Source organism: Dipteris shenzhenensis, chromosome 27 (genome assembly GCF_047967505.1).
Source record: "Dipteris shenzhenensis isolate YYH24624 ecotype China chromosome 27, Dip_SZ_1.0, whole genome shotgun sequence".
NCBI classification, from domain to species: Eukaryota; Viridiplantae; Streptophyta; class Polypodiopsida; order Gleicheniales; family Dipteridaceae; genus Dipteris; species Dipteris shenzhenensis.
Window position 1 is genome coordinate 17,633,496 of NC_141622.1, and position 20,635 is coordinate 17,654,130.

At 42.3% G+C, this 20,635-nt stretch overlaps 1 protein-coding gene across 1 annotated transcript; it reads left to right on the plus strand.

The window, feature by feature from the left end:
* Positions 1–4,377: 4,377 nt before the first annotated feature.
* Positions 4,378–12,736, plus strand: LOC147883960 (aspartic proteinase A1-like). The gene is made up of 13 exons (XM_087398655.1): positions 4,378–4,842; positions 5,213–5,273; positions 5,355–5,449; positions 5,827–5,939; positions 9,406–9,574; positions 9,666–9,705; positions 9,816–9,880; positions 10,621–10,734; positions 11,290–11,357; positions 11,681–11,834; positions 12,000–12,119; positions 12,207–12,289; positions 12,392–12,736. The coding sequence occupies exons 1-13, from the start codon at positions 4,534–4,536 to the stop codon at positions 12,474–12,476; spliced, it is 1,476 nt and encodes a 491-aa protein (XP_087254781.1). The 5' UTR covers positions 4,378–4,533; the 3' UTR covers positions 12,477–12,736.
* The last annotated feature ends 7,899 nt before the right edge of the window (positions 12,737–20,635 follow it).

The following is a 20,635-nucleotide window of genomic DNA, read 5'->3' on the forward strand; positions in this document are numbered from 1 at the left end:
AAGTTGGAAGCTAGCCATGGTACTTTCTCATCAATTCATACGATTTCTCATTAAGCTATGTCTATTTTTCTTTCACCTTTGGCAACCTTGCATCGCTCTTATTGCAAAAGATTATAGTAGTTTTGACAACTTGCATGACACGCACACTAGTTGCCATCATTCACATACAACTCCATTACTGGACTTAGATACCAAAAAAATTTTGTCATCACCATCAATTCAATAATATTTCTGAAGATATTGAATGTGGAAGTCAAGTTAAAGCATGCAAAAAGTCAAGATGATGTTATCATAAAACTTCAAGGGGCAGTAGTTTATAGATAGCAAACACTAGTTGCCATTATTTATAAATAGCAAACAAATTTTGTCATCACCAGCATTCAATAATATTTTGTCATCACCAACATTCAACAACAATGACCATGTTGAATGTGCAAGTCAATTTAAAACATGCAAAAGTCAAAAAGATGTTATTATAAAACTTCAAGAGATGAAGACATTATAATAGTGAAATCATATCAATACATTGTTAGCATTTCAAAGTGCACTTTCAAAGACAAGGTGCATGACATTACATGGAGAGAACCATGCAACAGATCAATGCGCATCATCATGAATAATAGTTAGATTTAATCATCAACTTGAACGTTAGGACAACAAATGCAAGCAAGGTACTACACATATTTCAACATCACAAATTGTGTCAGAGTTGGCACATGCAATCTAGACAATGTAACATGCATAATATCATATGTGATAAAGATAACCATGCAAATAAGTATGTGAAAGTCCCCTACATCTAGAGCATTAACCTGACTTTCAAGTACCCACAAAAGGTTTTAAAGACAATAATTGTACTTATTCATCAAGTTCAACATTAGGACAACAAATTCAAGCAAGGTAGTACAAATGTTTCAACATCAAAAATTGTATCAGAGTTGGCACATGCAATTTAGACAATGTAGCATGCATAACATGATACTTGATAAAGATAATCATGTATATAAAGTTTGTGAAAATCTGCTACATCTATTAAAAAAAGAGCATTAACCCAACTTTTAAGTACCCACAAAAGGTTTTACACCTTATTTTTCTCTTAAGCAATCTTTAAGAAAAATCCACTAGATTGAACTTTGGTCACATATAATTGATCAAACACAATTAGTCCAATGCGACAACATTCAAACATGTCAACAATAGATATTTGGATGCAAATCAATACAACTACTTTTAATTCAAATGTAGATATTTGGTCCAAGAACTCACAACAACAACAATCCTCTTTTGATCCATACGAGGATTTTATATGTTTCAACAATCCTCTTTTGATGCATACAAGGATTTTATATTTTTCAATTTGAAGAACTCTCAAATTCCTTATGCTATGCAAAATGCATCGGAAATAACTAGGAAATAGCATAGCACTCCGTGTTCTAGACCTCAAGTGCTATTTCCCACACCTTGAGAACCATCAATATGACACTTTCATAGTAATCTAACATTTCTTTATAACTTATTTGTTATGTCATGCACAAAGGGAAAAATGTCCAAAGTATGCTGTTACAAGGGATAAACATTAAAAAAAAGGCATCCTTATTTCCCCTCTTTTTTCCCTCCATGACATAAGACCCTAGAGCCCTAATGACATGGAAGGGAAAGGGTGTTTAATGAAAAAACCAATCCACCATGTTAAATATTATAATATTTGGTGAAAATATGGATTTATGTCATGTTCCACCCTCAAATGCTTTCACAAAGTCTTGTTTCTCACAAAACCATTGACTTAAAGCACTCACTAGTTTTACGGCCCTACTTTTAATGAAGTTTTTAATGAAAGGAAGAGTAGATAGATAGCAAGAAGAGTAAGCTAACTTAACGTTTTGAGGTCGCTTAAAATACTAACGACTTCTTTAACAAAGTTAGTTCGACCAAATAGAGATGAAAAACATGGAAGGCCCTTTGGACCCAAAACCCAACCATCTCTCCATAGTCCCTTAGTAGGGCCAAAAATGGAAAAGCAAGGAGGCAACAAAACCACTACGGCCCTCCTTTTAATGAAAGCAAGAGTAGTTGAGCTACCAATCAAATGCTTAAACATGATTAACACTTAACATACCATTATTCATTAGCTTCTTTTTTAAGTGGGTTTGCTTGACCAAAAGAAAAGGAAAAGATGGCATATGCCTAGATCATTAAAATAATCACCTAAGTTCCATAGAAGGCCAAAAAATCCAAAACCCAATTTTTTAAGTGGGTCAGCTTGACCAAAAGCAAAGGAAAAGATGGCATCTGCCCAGATCATTAGAAAATTCAATTAACTTCCATAAAAGGCCAAAAAGGTTGGGGACTACATGCAACCTACAATGTGCCATTTAATAAAGCTTGCTTTAAATGGTCCGCTCGACGATGCAAGAAGGGAAAGATGGCTGTCAGGTGTGCTGTTCACACAACTTGGTGGCTAGGTTAATGTGATTGGTCGAACACGATGGTGGAGTTTCAAGAAACAAATAGGTTTTTTCCTACGTTCAAAAGCTTGACAGACATGCTCATAGTGTCACCCCAACTATTCTCTTGAAACATGTGCGCTGTGAAGTTCACCTCTGTGATTGGTCCAATTGGGGCAACATCTCATGGCAGAGGACATGCATCGCTTTCATCTAAATCAACCCTAGGATTGTGTGTCAAGGACCACTGACAACTCACATGATAGGACGTTGGCCTACCCATGCGGTTGCCCTGATTCGAATCCTCTTAGAGAGCGTAGGTTTGGAGCAAATGTGCCCCTTGATGGGACCATGGGTAGGTGTGTGGGGGAACATAAAAACAAGACTGCACAAGTGCTGCCTTTTAGTATAGTGGGTGAAGCAAGTGCTTTCTGATGCAAAAGAGAAAGCAAAAGGGTGTTGGGCTATAAAAAGGCAATTTTCGCACCTCCATTAATGGCAATCTCAAACACAACTTAATTAATATTTTTACAAAAGTGAGTTTCAATACTCCACGACCTCTAAGCTAAAGAAGACTTATTGGATTGCAAGGGAGAAAGTAGTGTGCTCGTCCTCCCTCCCCGTTCGTCATCTCCACCTCCCCCTCCTACTCGGCCTTCCTTCGCTCCCTCGCCTCTCCTCGCTACAATCATACACTTGTCTTTTGCTCTTCCCTTCGTCGCATGAATATACAGAACTCTGGTGTGAAGGAACCTCACTTGAAACTCTCTTGTGAAGGACCTCACTTGTGTATCACCCAATGCCATTGTATTTCAAGCTGTTTACACATCCACCCAACATGTGGGCGCCCAAAAGAGCCATGGGCAGTCTCAACTGGGTGAACCCCATTACAAACTAGTTGCCCATTGCAAGTTTTTAAAAATTGAGTGCCCACCCATGTGGCAACCCCCTTTCCACACCACTCAATGGCCACCCAACGATGGTTATGTGATTTGTGGGACCATGAACACACAAGTGATTGGTAGATTTGGAGGGTGCTCATCGTTGGGCGCTTGGGTAGGACGGGATGTGGACTCCATGTAGGACTAGAAGGTTTGGTCGTTATAATGGGATGCTCACCCATTGTTACTAGTTCAATCAGCCGCCTAACGATGGGCGCCTCTCATTGTGTAAACAACTTCACTTTGGGTAGCTAGTGTGTAACCTCCCCTAAGGTGGAGTGCTGGAAGGCAAGGAAGGTATTTTAGGGTGGGTTTAGACCGCCCGATGCCCACCCTCCAAAACTTGACATGAAGGGCCCTTGTATGAGGTGGCCCAATAAAATGAGTGGTCTCGTCCGAGACTACAAAAAGGGGTGGGTGGTACATGGAGGCTGCCCATCCCATGGCCAAGCCCAGAAATAGTGGTGCGAGATGGATTGAGTGGAGATGAAACCCAGGACGTGTCCCCACAACGATATCCTTCAACGACCAAGCCAATTATCTATTTCCTTGATATTGATGGCAGCCTGACAATGAAAAATAGGTGGGCAGGTGGTGTGAAACACCACACCCGGCGCCCGTCCATCCTTTTCCTTTTGCATTTTCACGGGATCAGGGGTACCCGATCTCCTTCGCTCCCTCACCTCCTTTTTGTGTTGTTTCGAGAGCCGGCGTTGTTGTGCGAGGCATGTACACCCACCAGACATTCTCATGGAGAACTCTTGCTTATGTATTCGGAGACACCTCGACTGTGGACTCTTTGAACCAAATGAAACACAAAGAGCGGAGTCACGCCTCGCGTGCTCCGCGCTGGAGTGAACCAAATGAAACACAGAGAGTGGAGTCACACCTGGTGGGAAGGAACCTCACCTGGTTTGATTGTGGACTCTTTGAACCAAATGAAACACAAAGAGCGGAGTCACGCCTCGCGTGCTCCGCGCTGGAGTGAACCAAATGAAACACAGAGAGTGGAGTCACGCCTGGTGGGAAGGAACCTCACGTGTATAATTCCATGTGGATTGTTTTTGAGTTTGATTGAAGGCAAAGCTTTCTCTGAGCTCTGGCAAAGCTCTGCTAAACCCTAACTTTCCCAGCCCCTGTCTTCCTCCATGGCTCGCTTCCTCCTCCTCTCCCTTCTCCTCGCCTTGTCTCTCTCTTCCTCCCTCGCCCTCTCTTCCCCCCTACGCCGTATTACCCTCAAGAGAAACCCCATCGACCACTTCTCCCTCAAGTCCGCCCGATTGCGCCTCCAGCACCCCTCCTCTCTTCCCTCTCCTCAGGGCATCCACCTCAAGAATTACCTCGATGCTCAGTATTACGGCGAGATCGGCCTCGGGACCCCGCCCCAGACTTTCACCGTCGTTTTTGACACCGGCAGCTCCAATCTCTGGGTGCCTTCATCTAAATGTCGCCTCTCGGTATGCATCTTTTTCGAAATGTCTGGGTTTCAATGGCGCATACTGCGATCGCGTTAGTGGAATTCAGGCCTTATAGGACGCATGTTCCCGAATTGGACAAGGCAAAAGAGATGGAATTCTGATCCCTGCTCATAAAAAAAAACGCGTATAATTCTCCTCTTTCCGTGAAGACGTGCTTCCTGGTAATTAAGTTCTAAGCTGATTTAGTACGTAAGTAATTATATCGTTTAAGCTGCTAGCATTCGAGTGATTTATTGGGTCCATGAGGGGTTCCTGTCCACAAACTGTCGCAAACATTTATTAGAGTCCGGTCGAGTAACATGTGGTCTATGGCTCATTTTCACACAACACTGTCACACTATTGGTGCAGGTAGCTTGCTACATCCATCCCAAGTTCAAGGGAAGCAAGTCGTCTACCTACGAGGCTGATGGTATGTCCAGTCTTTATGTGACATGCTTCTCGTGTACTGAATGCAATCAAGAACCAAGTAACTCATGTGATGGATTGGCAGGCACGGATTGCAACATCCAATATGGCAGTGGAGCCGTCTATGGTGTACTTTCTAAAGATAAGCTGACTGTAGGCGATTTGGAGGTGACTGATCAGGTGAGATAGCTTCTGTATCATGAGGCTTTTGGCTGAACTTTAAAGATGCGAAACAAGGATATGTTATAGTTGTTACAAAATGGTTAGGCCTTAATGGTAGACTTCCCTTATCTTGTCTTAGTTTGTGTTGTTTGGATTGGGATTTTATCGCTTAGTAAGCACTAGGTTTACTCAGGCGATTCACAAAATCTTTCAGAACTTAGGTGGTGCCTGAGTATTTAGGAGAAATTAGCTTACCAAATTGCTCTTATTTCTCCTTTGACTGTTGATGTTGTTGTGTGTCTCTTACAAAACTTTCTTCCCTTGTCTCTTTTTCTCTCCTTTTCTCTTTAGCTTGTTTGTAAATGATGCCGACTTCTTAAATGTATTTGAAACAGGATTTTATGGAGGCAACGAAAGAACCAGGGTTGACTTTTCTGCTTGCAAAGTTTGATGGCATATTTGGACTTGGGTTCAAGGAGATTGCAGTTGATGATGTAACTCCCCCTTGGTAAGATAATTTAACGCTTAGTGCGTGTGTTTTTGTTAAAAAATAACTTCCTTTTCGAAAGAGGATAGAAAAAGCTGGTTTATTAAAATGGCCACACAATATTGCATGTTTGAACGTTTTATTCCTTTAGCAAGTTGGGTACTCAACTTGAACCGTGATGTGAGCCTTAGAAATCCCATCAATGCAGCTTTTCTTTGAATAGATACTAGTGCTTTTCACTCCTTGTTGCTCACATTTCCCGCTCCCCATGTAAGGTTCCCCCTTTGCTCAGCCCTCACAGCTGCTCTCCCGTTGGTTTTCCTGATTCCTTTTTAAAGTAGCCTTGGTTGAGTCCATGATTCTTTGGAAGGCCTCCATCCTAACATTGTATGCCTTTTCTTCCTCTTTGCCTCTTCCTTGTGTGTATCTTCACTTACACGCCCCCTTGTGAGTTAGCTCAAGCGTTTCCTTTTGAATTGTAGTTATATCTTTCCCGTTGGTCTTCCTGATTCCTTTCTAAAGTAGCCTTGATTGTGTCCATAAGGCCCCCATCCCAACATTGCTTTTTCTTCCTCTTTGCATCTTCCTTATGTATCTTCACTTACATGCCCTTGTGAGTTATAGCTCAAGCGTTTTCGTTTGAATTGCAATTACATCTTTCCCTCAGATTTGAGATTAGGGTGGAAATGCATTCTTGGACTTCTAATTGGATCCCTTCCTTTCTAGTTGTGGTATTAGCTAGCTTGATTTTCATCTCCTTTTTGTAGGGGGGGGGGGTGTCCTATTTTTCCCTAAGCGTCTCGATTGGCTACGGGTTGATTGTAGATGGAGAGAGCCAAGGTGCTACGAAGCTGTGGCGCTTCTGTTGCTTCGTTAGAGTAGGGGTTGGCCGGTCGTGAGGCACTCTGTAGTCCGTTGCTGGCTATTCTGTGGTGCTTTCTGGAAGGTGGAGAAGTCACGAATGCTTTGTAGTATTTGCTTCCATTGGCGACTCGTTGGAGGCTTTAGCCATTTAGTTGCAGGGCATTGCTATTGAGGACCCGTTAAGCTGTTGCTATGGAAGAAGGCCTGCTGAAGAGGCTTGTGGGTCGTCGAGTCATTGTTGGCTGGAGCGTTGGACTCTACATGGAGGCGTCCGAGTTGAGGGAGATGGAGGCGCTGTTCAAGTGTATGGAGAGCCGGTTGGGAGACCTTGGAGGGTGAAGAGTGGACGGGAATTTCAAGAACCATAAAGAGAAAGCATGAGAAAACATAAGTACCTAAGGTGTACGTACAACTATTCAAGGCGAGCTAGACCTAAGCTGTGATACCATGTGAAAAACAAGAGATCAAGGAGGCTCAAAGCAGACTGAAGTTTCCATCAAAAGTACATCTACTGGTTTGTCCATAAGGAGCTCCAAGAGATAGGGAATGTTGCTTTTTAATCTACTAAGAGGTGTAGGTGTTCTTGCACTGTTCTCAGGTTGTCCGGATTTCTCATCTTCATGAGATACTCGAAGTAGATCTTGTTATGTAGGACATGGTCCTTCAAGCCCATAATCCACTCCGGATGTGGCCCTCATCCATCGGTGGAAGCTTGAAAAGACTTCACATTTTGAGCACACGTGGTTTTAGTGAGACATGAATTGCGTCATGCTTTTTTGAAGTGGGGAGTAGCAAAGAATATATCTCATGGCTAGCTATAGCATCGAACACAAAAGTGAGGAAGGGTATTGGAAAGGGGCCAATCACACATGGTTGCTGCTTTGAGCTGGTGGTAGTCCATGCAAACGTGTAGCTTCGTGTTCTTCTCGGGGACAATGATGATAGAAGATTCCACGTGGAGATATGAAACATAGTTGCAAGAGTTTGTCAATTTCTTCCTTTACCTTTTGGACATAGTTGGGGCTCATTTGGTAGCATTGTTGTCGGACTGGCTTGGCATCATACTTGAGCACAATCTTGTGCTAGTAAAATTGAGGATTGATTCCCTTTGTATTAGTGTAACTCCAAGAGAAAACGTCAAAAAAGGACTCTATGAGGCTTTGGAGAGACAAGAGTAAGCTAGGTACCGATTCAATAAATTTAGATTTGATCCGAGCCCAAATTTAGATAAGATAGGGTACTTCCCTAGCTCTTTAGATAATTGTGTAGGGGTCATAATATCCATGGGCTAACTTGGTGCTAACCTTTAAGGAGAGCTTGTGGAGTTGTAAGTGCACAAAATCCCAATTTTAACTTTAAATACCTCTTGCATTTGTTTGCATACTTCTTTTGCTTGGTATGACCATGCTGCATGTTCTTTTTAGCCAGTTGCAAGAGGGCATCATCGTTCGTAGGTCATATCTTGCTTGTTGATTTTCCATGGCCATTTGATGGCACTAAAACCAACCACCTCTCCTATTTGGCTGACAAGGTGGCTATGTAAGAGCGTATTTGAGTATATTGACCATACTTTTATACAAGTAGTGATGCTACTTTGAAGGCATGTAGGTTTTCCAACATTTCTTGGTCATACACATTGTAAGTGAGCTCTATTATCAGACTTTTGGCCTACATTTTTGGGTCATACACATTGCAAGTGAGCGCTTTGTCATCCGACTTTTTACTATTTCAACTGTACTCCTTGCTCTTGGATTAAAACAGCCCCCAATCCTTTGCCACTAGGTTTCGTATCGAGAATGGAAGATTGCGAATAGTCCGCACATGCTGACACTTGGGCGTTAGTAAAAGCAAATTTCAGGTATCCAAAGCTGACTCGTGCTTCCTTTGATCTCAAGAAGGTATTGCTATTTAGGAGATTTGTGAGAGGATTTGTCCTTTTGCTCATGCATTTTACCTTTGGGGTATCCATTCTGATCCCATTTGTAACTTAACTTCTGTTTAATCTTCTCAGTGAGCCTTGTTTATTTAATAAGCTCAAATTTAAGAAAGGTAACTAATTCTTGAACAGTGTCAATGGTTGTAATGCTTGGTGAAATTCAGGTCTCAAAACTTGAAAGAAATTATGGCAAGCTGAAATAGTTAAGGTACTAGAAATTCGTTCCCCATTGTGCAAAGTTTTTCCACATCCCTGCAATCAAAGAATGACTTAGCACAGAGCCATTGACGATAAGGGTGGAGGTGACCCAAATGGTGATCTGGGAGTGCTCATTGACAGATGCTCCAGAGTTATTTGTTTTCCACAATCTGCTATGACAGAATTTATGGACCATGGTTACGATTATTTTTGCTGGAGTTGTCTTAAAAAGTGCCTTTTATACATCAAAGCTAAAATAACTCTTATGTTGGGTATATTTCAGAATATTCATGTTTTGAAAGGAAGATGGGGGGTTGTAAGTTTTTTTATTGGACCATTGCTGAGGACCTCTTTTTGAGCAGCAGCTACATGTGGCATACTAGAATCAATTTGACGTGCACAGTTATGTCTGAATGGGACTCGATGATCCAAGGTTAAGGCTAGTTGAAGCAGATTGTTGAATTTGTGCTTTTCCTCCTTGTTATCTAGGTATAACATGCTGGATCAGGGGTTGGTCTCGGAGCCTGTTTTTTCATTCTGGATGAACAGAAACGCTGATGATGATGATGGAGGGGAGTTAATATTTGGGGGAATGGATCCTAATCATTACGATGGACAGCACACATATGTGCCAGTCACTCGCCGCGGTTATTGGCAGGTTGTGCCTTGCCTTCCTTAACTATGGTTCTGTGAGCTGCCTTTGGATTCTTGCTCCCCTCTGACTAGGTATCACTTGGCATTATTTGCAGTTTGACATGGGAGATTTTCTCATAGATGGAAAAACTACAGGTAACACATATGCTGACATGTACAGTATTAAATGCTATCTGTTTGTGCAATGCTGAGATCAACATGCTTGGTGCACCAAAAAATGTTTTGTTGATCCTAGCTTGTAACAGGTTTCTGTGCCGAGAGCTGTGCTGCTATTGCAGATTCAGGAACTTCTTTGATGGCTGGTCCAACGGTAACTGTCTATTAACGTTTTGAAGGAAGCTTTAGAGTTGTTGAATGGTCTGTGATCCTTCTTAAATGCTTTCAGCGCTTAGAGCTGGCTCTAAAGAGTTCAAAATTCTCTTACAAATCCCTCGTCTCTCTTTCTCTGTCTTTAGTTCTTTCACTCATTGTACAAAAATGTAATTGTAAGATGTGATGTTTTAGTCTTATGAAAGTATATATAGATTCTACTCTCTCTCTGTTTCTGGATAGGCTACGAGGAAAAGAATTATGCCCTGTTGTTTCATATTAGCGCACAAAGTGTCTACATGATGTGTATCCATGATTCTTATAATGATGATGTTTTGTTATGGAGTTCATGCTAGTCAGATTCGTGAGCAGAAGTTCTCCACTCTTTTCTACATGTTTGTCTAAAAATCTGGACTTGGAAAGACAGCTGAGCTTAGATTCATATAAGGTGTATGTTGATTGGGTGGGTGCATTGTTTTCTGGAAGGTTGATCCTTTTCACCAATGCTTGGTTGTTTTCATAAGCTGCTATAGATCATTGTGTACTTTTATTCAGTTTGTGCTTTGTATGTGGCTTGTGTGACTGAGATGCCACATCCGTGTCTGGTGTGGCTTGAAGAAGTTCAATCTATGTTTTCTGACTTTTATTGGTTCTTACTCCAACAACCTCTGCAGTTTAAGAATTGGCTTGTGTATATTGCGTGATAAAGTTTTTTCTCATACCTAAGATGTTCCTTGGCAGGGTATAATAACTGCAATAAATGAGGCAATAGGTGCCTCCGGGGTAATGAATCAGCAGTGCAAGAGTATGGTGACTGAATATGGAGATACGATGATTGAAATGCTTGTGGATCAGGTTTGATGTTGCCCCCTGAACAGCTTGCATGCAGAACTTTTTGTTTCCTTGTGTTAGCACATTAGTTGTTGTTTCTTTCTGCTTCTTTTACAAAAAAAAAATTTTGGGGTTAGGTTGGGTTGTGATGGGAATTTAACCTAATCTCTCTCTCTCTCTCTCTCTCTCTCTCTCTCTCTCCCCGCTGTTCTTATTCTAATTTTCTGCTAGGTTCTTTCTTTTTGCTTTCAAAGTTTTTTGTGTTTCAAAGCTTAGTAAGCAGTGGGTTTACTCAAGAGGTTTCGGAATCTTCTGAAACCCAGATGGCAGCTTATGCTTGGGTACTGATGAGAACATAATTGTAGCTTTGCTTTCCAAGTTCTTTTGCTTCTTTTTTATTTTTCTCATTTACACATTTTAAAAAATTCTCTCTTCTGTTCTTTTGCTTGTTCTATTAAAATTTTAAATTAATTTGTAAGATTGGATATATTCTAGTCTTATAAAGGTATATATAAAAATGATCTTTTGTATACTTAGTCACGTATAGCTTTAAATTGTGCATTTGTGGTGTGGATACAGATGAACCCAAGGAAAATTTGCTCAAAACTCGGCATGTGCTCTCATAGGACCAAGGGTGAGGTGATTAGGTAAATTTCACTGTCAGCTGGCTCGGTAATGTCTGCATTTGACCCATTAATTGATGTGCATTTTGTACAATGGATGATAGGCTTAACATGTATTGCACATTTCTGTAAGTATGTGGGTGGTGAATTTTCTTTCCAATTATGAGCTTAGCAAGAGGAAGAAGAAATGTGGTGCTTATTCTACTTATGTTGGGCTTTTCATTGCCATTATCTGCTGTGAAATTATTTGGACCTTATTGCTGAGTGCTACAGCTCATACTTTGCCTTGAAGGAGAACTTGTGTTATTTATCGTAGTTCTCTGATTGGACACAAATGTTGTGAACAGTCAAAAAATTGCAAGCATACTGGATAGAGGTCATGAGGTAGCTCATGGTGTTGGAGATGCTGGCTGTTCAATTTGTGAAATGGCAGTTGTCTGGGCTCAGAACCAACTAATGAACAACCAGTCCTCTGAGTTCATCAAAACTTACCTCAACAATGTAAGATATTGTAATTATAAGTCAACTGTTTGGATGCGGGCTGGAACAACAAAGATAGGATGAAGCATTTCAGGTCTTGAAAACACTGGTGGTGTATTTAGAGTGTAGGGGAGAGCTGTGAAGTCTTCCATGATCCAACCTTAACATGTGGAGCTTGTTTGCTAGATGTGTGAGCGCTTGCCCAATCCAAATGGGGAATCTGTTGTGGACTGTGACCAAATTGATTCAATGCCTACGGTTACTTTTACTATCGGAGGAAACCATTTTGATCTTACACCTGAACAGGTTATTATCTAGTTCTTATTCCTCGTGTAGTTTCTGATCTTTGTGACATAGGTGAGAATTATGCTTAGCGCAATTTCCTCGTGGCAGTATATTTTGAAAGTGGAGGTAGGTACGGAAAGGCAATGCATCAGCGGCTTTATGGGACTGGACATTCCTTCAGGACCATTGTGGTATGGCTTTTCTGGAAAGTGAAATGCTGAATTTACATGCTTGCATTTGTGGTGTGAATTTGAGTGGATTTTATTTTTTTGACTAAGTTCAATTTATCTCAGGATTTTGGGAGATGTCTTCATGGGAGTATACCACACGGTCTTTGACTATGGACAGACTCAAGTAGGCTTTGCCAGGGCAAAATAAAGTGTTGGGATACTGTAGGGAATCTGGATCCCTTGGGAGGCCGATTGCTACAAAGCTTTAATACTCTCTCAGTACTGTCCTTTAACTTCCCATCTGTGGAAGCTTGTATATAATGTGTCATCTGTAAAAAAAAGATTTAACACAGCACATAAAGCACTACATAATCTCTATATACATAGATTCACGTGAATTATGTATGCTATCCATCAACCATAGACAATTTGTTGATTGCAGATATTATAAACCAATGCATTGTCGTATCGTGGGTTTTGACATCTATAAAAAATGTGTGTATAGTATATTTGATTTGTTTATATATATGAGAAGCAAATTTCATATGGCTTGTTGGCATCATGTAAATGTAGCAAATTGAAATGTCATCACGTTATGCTGTTTTTTTGATTCCATTTAAGGAATGAATCTGTTTTTGAGTAACTTTAAACCAGCTGGAGAAGCTTTTAGAGTGTTGAGCGTGCAATTCAATGTTTGGCTTTGTGGTCAAGCCTTAGTGTGGTTTGGTCACAGGTTATGCACCTTCTCATTTGTGGTGTCATAATGGACAGTACTAAAGAAGATGAAGGAAATCTGGACTTGTGCTTGCTGCTTTGGCATGTTTGGTGATATTAAAAGAATGAAGATATATCTTAGCCCTACAAACCACTAAGGAAGGAGGGAAAAGAGGCCATAAACTGGATTGGCTACAAGGTCACGTTAAGCCATGTGTTGTAATAAAAGCAACATGGACATTCCAACAAAGAGAACCATGATACTTGCAGAGTGTTGTCAAGATCCATTCTAAACTTGTCATTGAAATGGTCGTCAATTTGCTGCAAACACTTTGAACTTACCTCTTATAAAGGAGGATGTCCTCGAAACAAATCACCTAGATCTGAGGTGATAGATCTTGTTTGAGGTGGATTTGTAGCTCATGATACTTCCCAGTTGGCAACCCATCAATAATCAAGTCTGCCCACTTGGTAGCTATATACCTCTATTCACATGGCAATCCACATTTTGCCCTAGGTGTTTTCTCCCTTTACAATTGGGGCATTGACCCTCATATTCCAGTAGGCTGCACATTGGAGACGCTAGCCCTATTAAATGGGATATACTTTGAGAGAGAATTGCATATATATTTGAAAAATCACATAGTAGTACTAGCCAGCAAAGACAATAGATTCAATCTTTACTTCTATTCTTGCATGACATCCTATCACACTCACCTTTTAGAAAATTCAAGCTAGGGTAAACCCTGGTTGGTGTTCTTTTGACAATGGCAAATATAGACACATAATTTCACAAAAGCAAGCTTTCATTCATATAGCTATAGAAAGAATACCCCTTTACAAGATTGGCCCAATCCTAGATTTACAAGAATGTCATTTTTAATGCACATTTTTTGCATATTTTCTAGTTTACTTACTAAAGTCAAATTGGTCTCCTAATGCCAACCTTACATGTCAATTGTGATATGGTGGTAACTTGCTCTATGTTAAAATGTCAAAAGGATTTTAGGAGCAAAGACTTAAATGGATTTCAAACCACCCCACAAAATTTTGAGACAATATTTCACAAAAAAACATGAAGAACCAATCCACAAGGAATTTTGAGTAAAAATTCACAAAAAAAAAAATTTAGGAACCAAAAACATTAGACACAAGTTTGGACAAAGAGATGGGATTCTCTTCCCAAGCCGAGTGTATTATCTTGGACTCTACTTATTAGAAAATGTTAATGATGTACTTGGATATCAGATATCGACTTGTTAGGGGTTTCGATGATTGGAGCTCATTCCATCAATGGCTCTACATACATTCCATTAGGACTAGGTTGTTGGCCTAAGAAAGGGTGGTGGAGTCTATGTCAAAGGTGGCCTAGTCGAGGCCCCTTTTATATATCCACCTTGTGGCTTGGTTTGGGATTAGAACGGATCCCAACTAGGGTGGGAGATCTGGTTGACCACATCAAGAATTGACCCATTTGGACATCGGGTGTGGCACAATGACAAGACGGCCCTTATATGGGGCCAGTCTATTGTTGTGGAAGGGAGAAGTGGGACAGACTTCCTCCTTGTCGCTATATATACAAGGCATTTTGCCTTCTCTCCAAAAGTGACATCTTTGCCTTTGTCTTTTGCAAAAGAGAGATTGTTGCCTTTGTCTTTTGGGAACATCCTAGAGATACTTGGAACTAATGCCATGGTTGCACATATTCATCTAAAAGCAACCTATGGGAGTATACAAATGGCAGTATCATATAACAAATGGAATCAAGTGTAAAGCTTGTTGAAAACCTTCAAACTCAAAGTGCTTTGGTGAAGATATCTGTCAAATTGTTTTGTGTCAGAACATAAGACAAATTTCCCTTGCTCAAGTCTCTCTTTGACATAATGATAATGAACCTCAATATGCCTGGTGCTTGCATCAAACAATGAATTGTGTGCAATGGCTAAAGTACTTTGACTATTAGTGTAGATAGTGGTGGGAGATTTTTGACCAACATTAAGATCTGCAAGGAGCTTTTGTACCCAAATACATTCCATCATAGCTGTAAAAGTTGCCTTGTACTCAACTTCATAGCTAGAGGTAGCAAGTGTTTGCTGAACCAAGAATACATGAAGCTCTAGGCATAAAGCAGTTGCCACTATGTGACAATCTAATGTCATAACATCCTTCCCAATCACTATTTGTAAATGCATTCAAAGTAAGTGAAGAGCGACGATCATAAAGAATGCCCAAGTCTTGGGTGTCTTTCAAGTATCGAAAGACATGTTGTAATGCTTGCCAAGTTGTATACTAGGACTATGCATGAATCTGCTTAAATAGGGGCCATGCATGACACAAATATATCAAGCATTCAATAGTCTGCTGATTGAGAGTGGCATCAAAAGGCTTAGTAGAATCATCCAAGGAGAAATGAAAACCAGGGTGTAGAAACTAGCTAACAATCCTCAAATTGAAATATGTGTGAGAGTTGTCCAATGTATCTGGATTGACTCATCATAATTACCCCCTCAACATGAGCAAGTTGAATGCCAAGATTGTAGTGAAGATGACTAAATCTATCATTGCAAATGACTATTGCAAATCAATCTAAAGCCTACAATCTATTGATTAGAAGGTCCAATCAAATGCATATCATGACAACATATTATTGACATAAAGAAGTCAGCAGGATCATGCTTGCGGACATAAAGAATCTCTTTCTAAAACTATTTTGAAAACCTAGTCTGATAAGGTAAGCTTGTATCTTGGCATAATAGTTTGCTTCAACCCATAAAGCACTTTGTGCAAAATGGAATACCTCATTTTTAGGTCGTTTGATTTCAAAACCAAGAGGTTGAGTGACAAACACAAGGTGGATTTGATATCCAATTGATGCACTTGCAAATGATGATGGGTTGCAATAGCAATGATACACCAATGGCACTTCAGAGGTGTGTGATTTACCTAAAGGCATGTGTGCCATAGGCACTGAGTGAATATATTAACTCAAAAGGAAAGTTGATGGCAGTATTGATTGGTACAAAAGCCCATCTTGTTGCAAACGCTTATGCTTAGTAGTAGCAGGGCATTGATTTCAAGGAAACATTTGCACCCACTTCACGTATTACTACCATCACTGGTGAATTGAGTTTAACTAAGATTTCATAGCTCCATCTAGTCCTTGCTATCAAAGCCATCCTTGTGACATAATGACTCTTCATTGCAAGCTGTAGTAATCAATGCAACCTTACTAAGTGTCCTTGCATGTGACAAGAAGCTACTCTTGTGTGGCTAGACAAAGACTCAGATTGTTTCCTATCCTGTAGATTTAGGTTCAGTATGAGGTCTAACTAGGGGTTAGGAATAACCTAAGGTAGGACCTAAGCTAGCAAACGTGGAGTCTAGATCACTAGAGATGAACTAGCTTGCCATAGGGCATCAGCCTGACTTGGGGTGGCGTGTCCTCCAAGCAAAGTCAAGCCCAAACTTGGCAAGTGTAACCTAGAACCATACGCCAGGAATAAAATGGTAAGTATAGGACCCGAGTTATAGATGGCCGGGTGCCTAGCCTATAAATATAGGCTAGGTGGCTCAGTGACAAACGTCCTTAGGAGTGCGCTCCTTAGTGACCAGGACCTGTTAGCATGAGAGTAACAACTAGGGGAAAGGGCTTGTGGTATGGGATGCAAGTCTGGACTCTGAGGTTGGCTAGGTCTCTCCGGTGGTTTAGACCTCTAGCTCGGGGGTGGCTCGACGTACTGAGCCTATGGCTCGGACGTGAGCTGTTAGCTTTTACCCTCATGGGTTGCTTGCGGGCTTGGCCTGTGGTTGGTTTGATTGTTTTGAGTTCATCTGGTTTAGAGCACGGTCGATAATACCTCACCAGGGTCTAGGGTTATCCAGACCTAGTTGAGGGATGTTACAGGAAGGGAATTGGACATTGTTGTGGGCACTGCCCTCATCAATATGTATGAAAAGTGTGGTAGCATGGAGGATTCAAGGGCTGTCTTTGCAAGGATGCCATTGTGGTCTCCTGATTGCCATGCTGGTGGCGTGTGCCGTGAATGGGCATGACAGGGAGGCCCTTCAACTATTTAGTCGAATGGGGTTGGAAGGCATTAAGACAAACAAGATCTTGGCATGGCCATGCGCAAAATGCCATGCAACTCTTTAAGAAATACAAGAGCAAGGCATAAAGCCTAACCAGATCACCTTCACTAGTGTACTAGGTTTATGTACCAGCCTTGTTGCCCTTGTAGATGGAAAACTGATCCATGAGCATATCTTGGACAATGGGTTGGAGCCGGATCTTGTTGTAAGGACTGCCCTTGTTAATATGCATGGAAAGTGTGGGGCTCTAGATGAGGCATACTTTGCATTTAAGCCTTTTTACACTGCCCATGCCTGGTGTACCCGGCAATCATTGCATTCCATAAAGCAAAATCTTTTTGAAGCGTTCTGAGAAACAATTGTTGTGCATCGTTTATGCTCCCACATTTTGCATACATGTCAATAGGAATAGGATGTCTAAATCATAACCACTTCTCATGACCAGATCATGACTTTGCTGTCTCTGTTCTATAGTCCTAAGCAAGCTGATGCATTAAGGATGCTAATAATTGTTACCTTGTCTAGCTGGACACCTTCCACAACCATTTGCTGGAAAAGTTGGAAAGCATCCTCAACTTTACCATTTTGAATGTGTCCAACAATTATTGCAGTCCAAGAAACTACATCTAGATCAATCATCATGTCAAACACTCATATAGAATCCTCCATGCTTCTACATTTCACATATGTGTTTATAAGGGTGTTGCCCACATTGATTCATATCCACATTCAAAGGTTGTCTTTGCAAAGATGCCATTGCGAGATGTGGTCTCCTGGATTGCCATGATGATGGCCTGTGCCCTAAATGGGCATGACAGGGAGGCCCTTCAACTATTTGGTTGAATGGGGTTACAAGGCATCAAGCCAAACAAGATCCCGGAATGGCCATGCACAAAAATGCCCTGCAACTCTTTAGAGAAATGCAACAACAAGGCATAAAACCTGACCAGATCACCTTCACTAGTGTATTACGTGTATGTACCAACCTTGCTGCCCTTGTCGATGGAAAACTGATCCATGAGTGTATCTTGGACAGTGAGTTGGAGCTAGATCTTGTTGTAAGGACTGCCCTTGTTAATATGTATAGTGTGGGGCTCTAGATGAGGCATACTGTGCATTTAATCTTCTCTATTCCAAATGGTTGTATACAACAATGAATCGAATATCTGACCTATCTCCCCCTTTCGAGATCAAACAGATCCACCTCGGACTCAGGGAGAAGGCCTGTGTCAAAAATCTCCTAGCAAGCTAAATGGAAGGGGGTAGAGATAATCTCCCAGAAATTTCGAAAGAAGGCCGGAGTCAAGCCATCCTCCCCGGGCACTTCTGGGTCGGGAGAACCTTGAGGGCTTCCTAGAGCTCCTCATCTATGAAAGGCTCCTCAAGTCTGCTGCATAAGTCCTACGAGACTACTGTTGGAACATGATCCCAAACTAGCTCTCGGGCCACAAGACCAGCTAGGGTCATCCTCTCTGTTTGAAAGAGCTGGCTATAAAATTTGGTGATTATGTCAAGAATCTCCTGCGGGTCAGTGTGCATGATGCCCTATGAGTCCTGAAGACGCTGTAGCTGTGTGCCGATCGATCGCGACGAGCACTCTCTAATCTGTCACTAAGCCACTGAGAAATTGAGCCCTACTCCCTGAGCCTCTCGATGGAGGCGAGGTCTCTCCTCAAAGCCCGCTCTCACTCTTGAAGGGTCCTCCTCTGCCTAAGGGCGTGAGCCTGCAGCTCCACACTACTCCTCTGAATCGCATTGGCCACCGACGCAGCCCTCACTCGGTGCCATCTCTGAGTGCTCCCAGATCTTTGCCATAACCTGCTGAATCTCCTTGTCCTGCAAGAGGTCCTCTGAAATGTGAACCCCCTTCTGGGGGAGACCTCGGCGGGGTTGATCCAAGTGAAGTACCACTGGAGAGTGGTCAGACATCGTGGTACCTACAAGAATCTCGGTAGAACCGCCTCTATCTAATGCCCAGTCCCCAACATAGAAGTAGTCTAATCTCTCGAGCAATCCATCATGTCTCCTCTATCCAAAGGAGAAGAGAAGGCTGGCAGGAGTCCTGCTGAACTCTAGCTCTCTCCACGGGTCTCTGCCATTGATCATGAAAATGAACTGCTCCCAGGTGCTACGCTCTACTGCTGGCATCTCTGAGAATGAGGCGCCGCCCTGCTCATCTTCCACAAACTCCAGGTTGTTGAAGTCCCCTCCAACAATCCAAGAATCAACATTCGGAAGACACTCTAACAGCCTCCTCCAAAAGGTCGGGCGATGCTGTCTACACGCTGGGGCATACACATTCAGGATTCCAATCCTGGACTCTCCCGTCCAAACTCCCATCCAAACTGCCCGTCCTAGAATGAGCTTGCCTTGATTGTAGACCTCTGGAGCCAAAGTCTGTGAGACTGAGATGCAGACCCCTCCGCTTCGTCTTACTGCGGGAGACCACTCCTTTGGACCTCTCCATGGGAGAAGGTGATGGTGTCGTCTGATGTCTGTTGCTGCTGAAAACATGTGCTCTTGAATCATGAGGATGTCCACTGCCCACCCTACCACTGCCCTCTGCAGCTCCTGCTGGAGCATCAGGTACTGCGGCTGACTACGAACACGATCGTGGAGCCCGTGTACGTTCCAACTCACTATGGTCCAGCTCATGAGGATGGGGGAGTCGGGAACAAGGCCCTCCTATGAGTGGGTGCCTGTCCTAGAAAGATTGCCTTGTGTGATTTTGCTGAGGGTTTGGAGGGCGAGTAGTCAGTGTATGTGCGGTGTCATACTAGGGTGGATACCGACTCAATACCGATCTTTCGTGTCCACTTCATCATTAAGGAGGCTTCCACCTTGAGCAACTCGGCGCACGTCTGGAGGGGCCATAAGTGTGCCTGCTCCATCTTTGCCTCCATCGGCAATCTAATAACTCTGGTCGCCAAATGACACCCCGGCTCTTCACGCATGAAGCTCAACTGAAAGTTCACCTCCGCGCCATGGGCATACCAAAGATCTAGTCCCTGTGGTCCCATCCACTCGTCCATCATGAGCATAATCTGATTACCCAAAATAGCATCAAACACCTTTGGGGACCACTTCTCCAACCCTATGGAGGCAAATGGAAATCTCCAAATGGGGTGTGTTTGAGATCCCACTGCACCGATCGAACCCCCCTTTCGGGGCTGAAGGACCATGAGCGTGACCTCCAATGGTAGAGGGTATGAGTCCAGAATCTCTAGATAGTTCCAAGGTCCTAACCTCCAGAAGTCCCATGGTAAGGGACGCCTAGGCCGGGAAGACAAGCCTCATCCCTCAGGATCCCTCTCTAAGCGGACCTACTGCTGTGATGAGGAAGCAAAAGGGAGTGTCGTCGTTCCCTTGCCTGATGGCAAGGGTGTCGAAGCAGAAGAGGTTGCTACTTAAGCGGAGAGTGGGGCGGCGTAAAGACCAAATTGCACCCGGATTGAACCCAGATTTCATGCATGTAAAGATCTATTATAAATGAAGTTTTGCAAAGTGTTTAACCATCAATTTTGGGCTCCAGTAGTCGCCTCATGTAGGCACTAATTTCGGCCC

Excerpts from the sequence above, each read along its gene's own strand:
- LOC147883960 (XM_087398655.1), top strand. The coding sequence starts at position 4,534 with ATGGCTCGCTTCCTCCTCCTCTCCCTTCTCCTCGCCTTGTCTCTCTCT. Across the intron at positions 4,843-5,212 it reads CATCTAAATGTCGCCTCTCG|GTAGCTTGCTACATCCATCC; the intron begins GTATGCATCTTT and ends CTATTGGTGCAG. Across the intron at positions 5,940-9,405 it reads GATGATGTAACTCCCCCTTG|GTATAACATGCTGGATCAGG; the intron begins GTAAGATAATTT and ends CTTGTTATCTAG.